The sequence below is a fragment of the Nicotiana attenuata genome, unplaced genomic scaffold, assembly GCF_001879085.1.
Source record: "Nicotiana attenuata strain UT unplaced genomic scaffold, NIATTr2, whole genome shotgun sequence".
Lineage (NCBI taxonomy): Eukaryota > Viridiplantae > Streptophyta > Magnoliopsida > Solanales > Solanaceae > Nicotiana > Nicotiana attenuata.
The window spans coordinates 159,815-164,722 of NW_017672197.1; the positions used below are offsets into that span (position 1 = coordinate 159,815).

At 37.3% G+C, this 4,908-nt stretch overlaps 1 protein-coding gene across 1 annotated transcript; it reads right to left on the reverse strand.

The window, feature by feature from the left end:
- Positions 1–3,897: 3,897 nt before the first annotated feature.
- Positions 3,898–4,656, reverse strand: LOC109212261. Its single transcript, XM_019375892.1, has 2 exons — positions 4,566–4,656; positions 3,898–4,451 (listed from the first exon to the last, which is right to left on the reverse strand). Exons 1-2 carry the CDS (start codon positions 4,654–4,656, stop codon positions 3,898–3,900), a joined length of 645 nt encoding a protein of 214 aa, XP_019231437.1.
- Between the last annotated feature and the right edge of the window lie 252 nt (positions 4,657–4,908).

Here is a 4,908-nt window from a genome sequence, read left to right on the forward strand (position 1 = left end):
GGTCCTAACTACCCGGACAATAGCATAATAGTAGCTACGCACGGACTCTCGTCACCTCGTGCGTACGCAGCCCCCGCAATTAGGAGCACATAATCAATTATTTCACCTATGGGGACAATTCCCTCTTACAAGGTTAGAAAGGAGACTCATCTCACTCCGAAATTCCATAAACGGCCTCCAAGCCTTCCCGACGATTCGAATCGTTGCAAAATGCTCCGAAACTAGCCAAACAACGGCAAACTAATGAGAATATACTCAAATACTTGTTAACAATTCAAATTATACAAATTCCCAACTCCGCTTAGTGAAATGACCAAAATGCCCTTGGGCCCACATGCCCGGATTCCGAAATTTCTCGAAGATATACTCTACCCATAGCTTCATTAGCTCAAATATATAATTTACTCCTAATTCCATGCTCAAATTCGTGGTAAAATCCAATTTATCAAGTTTCTAGGTTTTCTTCCAAAAATCCCAAATTTTCCACAATTTTCATGTCTAATTCCATGATATAATCTTGTATTTAACTGGTAAATGAGTAGGAGTAACTTACCTTAACATAGATGACGAAATCTCTTCTTGAAGCTCTCCAAAAATCGTCCATGCTCTGAAGAAATGAAGAAAAATGAGCTAAACCCGCTAAAATATCATTCTGCCCCAGGTATTTACTCATCGCGATCGCGGGGAACAATTTTTCCAGCCCAAAATTTACTCTTCGCAATCGCGGAAAGAGCTTTGCGATCGCGGAGAACAGTTTCCCAGCCTTCCGGACAGCCTCTAGTAGAATAGCCATAACTCTTTGCACACAACTCCAAATGACAAATGGTTAAATGTTCTGAAAACTAGACTCAAATATATACAACTTTCATGTGTTGGTCATTTCCTAATTCCTTATAGATTTCTAGATATAATCTGTCAAACTCAGCCCATGTGTAACACAACTTTCTTCTTCATCTTCCTGGACACCCTGTAGTGTAACAGCCATATCTCTTTGTACACAAATCCAAATCATGAATGGTTTACTTTTCTAGAAACTAGACACAAAGGGATACAACTTGCATTTTTATAGCATCTCAAAATTCCTTATAGATTGTGAGATATGAGCCTCCGAAGTCGAGTCAGTGCAGTAGAATATTTACTCTACGCGATCGCGGAAGGATTTCCGCGATCGCGATTCACTGGCCCGTTTGTCACATTTTACTCACCGAGATCGCGACCAATTGCCCGCGATCGCATAGAACACTGCTGTAGCAAAAAACTAGCAGTTATAAATGGCCTAGGAATGGTCCGAAACCACCCCGAAACTCACCCGAGCCCCTCGGGACCCCGTCCGAACGTGCCAACAAGTCTGGAAGCATATCACGGACTTAGTCGAGGCTTCAAATCACATCAAACAACGTCGAAATCACGAATCGCGCCAAAATTCATCTTTATGAACTTTGAAATTTCTAACTTTCACATCCGATGCCGAAACCTATCAAATCTCATTCGATTGACCCCAAATTTTGCAGGCAAGTCATATTCGACATTACGGGCCTGCTCCAACTTCCGGAATCGCATTCCGACCCCGATATCAAAAAGTCCACTTCCGGTCAAACTTCTCAAAAACCTTCAATTTTCTGTCTTTAGCCAAATAGCTCCAAGATGACCTACGGACCTCCGAATTCACTTCCGATCGCGCTCCCAACTCCAGAATCACCATGAGGAGCTACTCCCAGTCTCGGAATCCCAAACGGACATCGGTAACACTGAAATGCACTTCAAGCCAAACTTATGAAATTTCTTCCAAAATGCCAACTTCCACAATAGGCGCCAAAACGCTCCCGGGTCATCCAAAACCCGATCCGGGCATACGCCCAAGTTCGAAATCATCATACGAACCTGCTGGAACCTTCAGATCCCGATTCCAAGGTCGTTTACTCAAAATTCCAATCCTAGTTGATTCCTTCAACTCTAAGCTTCCGAAATGAGAATTCTCTTTCCAAATCAACTCTGAGTTCCCGAAATTCAATTCCAACCACGCGTACAAGTCATATTACCTGAAATGAAGTTGTTCATGGCCTCGGACTGCTGAACGACATGCTAGGGCTCAAAACGACCGGTCGGGTCATTACACTACTTTTCTCTTGATACTCCACTCCAGCTTCTTCCCTTGCAGCTTCAAAAGATTTTGTAACATTTGCAATTAATAACCATTCTAATAATTCACTAAAACTAACATTCAGTATATAATGAAAATTTTATCTAACCTTGATTGGCACAAGGTTGAACTCCAAATTTCTCTTTATATAACAGACGTGTAGACAGATCATATGTTCCTTCTAAGCATTTGCATACAATCTCACTAACACTTGTTCCCAATGATCTTTCTAAATCCTCGTGAGATTGCAATCCACAACATTTACAATTTTTTTCTGTTACTCCTGTCTCTTTTGGATTTTCCTGGTCTTGACATTCTCCTACATCTTGAACTTCCACTCCATCAATAGATTCTACAAATATTTGTAATCACAAAAAAGTTTATATGTATTACGCTATTGAATATAAATTTCGATGAAAAAAATCAAAATCTATATCTAACGTTTCCCAATATCAGTGACGTTCTCAGTTTCATCATCTAGATGTGAATCTCTAAAATCGCTTTCATACTGAACTTCTGCATGCACATCCATATCATCACGTTCATCACCACCTGCATCTTTGTTAATTGTAATAGTAGGCTCTGTGCCACGACAATGATCATCAACTCCATCTTTAGTAATTGGAACACTAGATTCTCTCTCTATGTTCCTTTAATCAGGTTTCACATAAATTTTCAACAAAGTATCAAGCTTTGATCCTAGAGTTTTCTTTAAATCCTGAGAAAGAAACTAAGTTAGAAAGTTAAGGACAGGTAGTCCTAAACATCAAGTTACAAGTAAAGAAGTTAAGGACAGGCAGTCCTTAACTTAGAGTAACAAGTTCAAAAGTTAAGGACATGCAGTCCTTAACTTTGAATTCCAAGTTAAAAAGTTAAGGACACTTTGTCTTGAACTTCAACTTTCAAATTGAAAAGTTAAGGACACTTGGTCCTGCACTTCAAGTTTCAAGCTCAAAAGTTCAGGACACTTGGTTCTAAACTTCAAGTTGTAAGTTCAAAAGTTAAGGACACTTGGTCCTAAACTTCACGTTTTAAGATCAAAAGTTAAGGACATGCAGTCCTTAACTTATAGTTTTAAGTTCAAAAGATAAGGACACTTGGTCCTAAACTTCAAGTATTAAGTTCAAAAGTTAAGGACAGGCAGTCCTTAACTTATAGTTTTAAGTTCAAAAGTTAAGGACACAATGTCCTGAACTTAGACTAACTGAAACTAATGATATTACCATGATTTCATTCTCAATCTTTATTTCTGATACAACTATTTTCTAATTTATTCTAGTAACTTCAGCTTGCAGTTCCTTCTTAAAACTCTCTGATAATCTCTGAATCAAAAAACATAAAAACAAAAAAGTCTCGTAAGCAAAAAATAATCAAATAAAAAACTAATTCTATTCAAAAGCAGAAAACCTACTTTAGCAATTTCCTTAAGCATGGCTTCATCAAATTGTGTGGAAGAAGGCATTGAGCTTTGATCTTGAGAAATTGGCTCTTCCACACTAATAGGCTCTGTATCTTCTTGAATAGGAATAAATGGTGACACCTCGACCAACTTATACAACTATAATAAAACAAAAAATAAACATAAGTTTTCAGAACTAAAACAAATAAACAAAAAAAAATAGCTAGTAATTAGATTAACTTACATTTTCATTATGGAAGTATTTCTTACACAGAGAATCATACTGTGGAGATTTCATTTCTGAATAACACAACATCCGAGGATAACCAGATCCTTGGAAGTTCACAAATTATTTTTCCTAGAAAATAGGAATTACTTCCATAATCCAAACACAAAAGGCAAAAGGAAAGCCAAGTATAGTGTAGCTATCCTTGTCTTTATCTTTGTCTTTCTCATTCTCATTCTCATTCTCATTCGGCTTCAAACAACACTTCAATGATTTTAATAAAGTTTCATAAGAAAGAGAGCCCCAGTTGAAAGAAGAGCAGAGTTTATCATCGTCTACAATTTTCATTATCTGCTCGGACACATTCCTATTCTTCCGCTTGCCCTTCAAAACAGATTCAACAAAATAAATTGTTGCCAACTTCTCAGCATCATCATCGCTGCCTACAAATGATGCAGCTGTACCATGTGGGTGACTAGTAATAAAATTAAACAAATCACCCAACTCAACTTTATCCTTTCCGGGGAAATAGACTTTCAAAAGTTTCTCTTTTTCATGTAAACCTTTGATGTCCGATGAGGAATAACACTTCAAACCAGTAATTATATGAAATGCGTCACGTGTAAACTTAATTTCACGGTTAAAAACCTTGAATGTCATCGAATCAGGGTCGTTATTTACAATTTCTGAAAGCAATACACAGTGAATAAGTTTACCACAGAACTTCACACTTTGTAATCGGAAAAAGTTTCCGAAAATACCATCCCTCAACTTCTTCCACTACCTGTTTGACAAAAAACTTTTGATTGTTTCCTTGTACTGTAAATCTCCTTTCCAATAGACCAGAAAATTACGCCAAACATCAAACTCAAACACACGATCTCCTTCCATTATCACACTACAAAGAAGGAAAAATAAAATAAAGATTAGGACTTACATTTAATTGGAGGGACTTGGTCCTTAACTTCAAGTTTCAAGTAAAAAAGTTAAGGACAAGCAGTCCTTAACTTAAAGTTTCAAGTTAAAAAGTTAAGGACAATAGGTCCTGAACTTCAAATTTAGAGTTCAAAAGTTAAGGACACTTGGTCCTTAACTTCAATTTTCAAGTTAAAAAGTTAAGGACAGGAAGTCCTTAACTTATAG

Coding starts and splice junctions, on each gene's coding strand:
- LOC109212261 (XM_019375892.1), bottom strand. CDS start 4,656: ATGGAAGGAGATCGTGTGTTTGAGTTTGATGTTTGGCGTAATTTTCTG. Junction 4,452..4,565: donor GTACAAGGAAACAATCAAAA/GTTTTTTGTCAA, acceptor TATTGCTTTCAG/AAATTGTAAATAACGACCCT.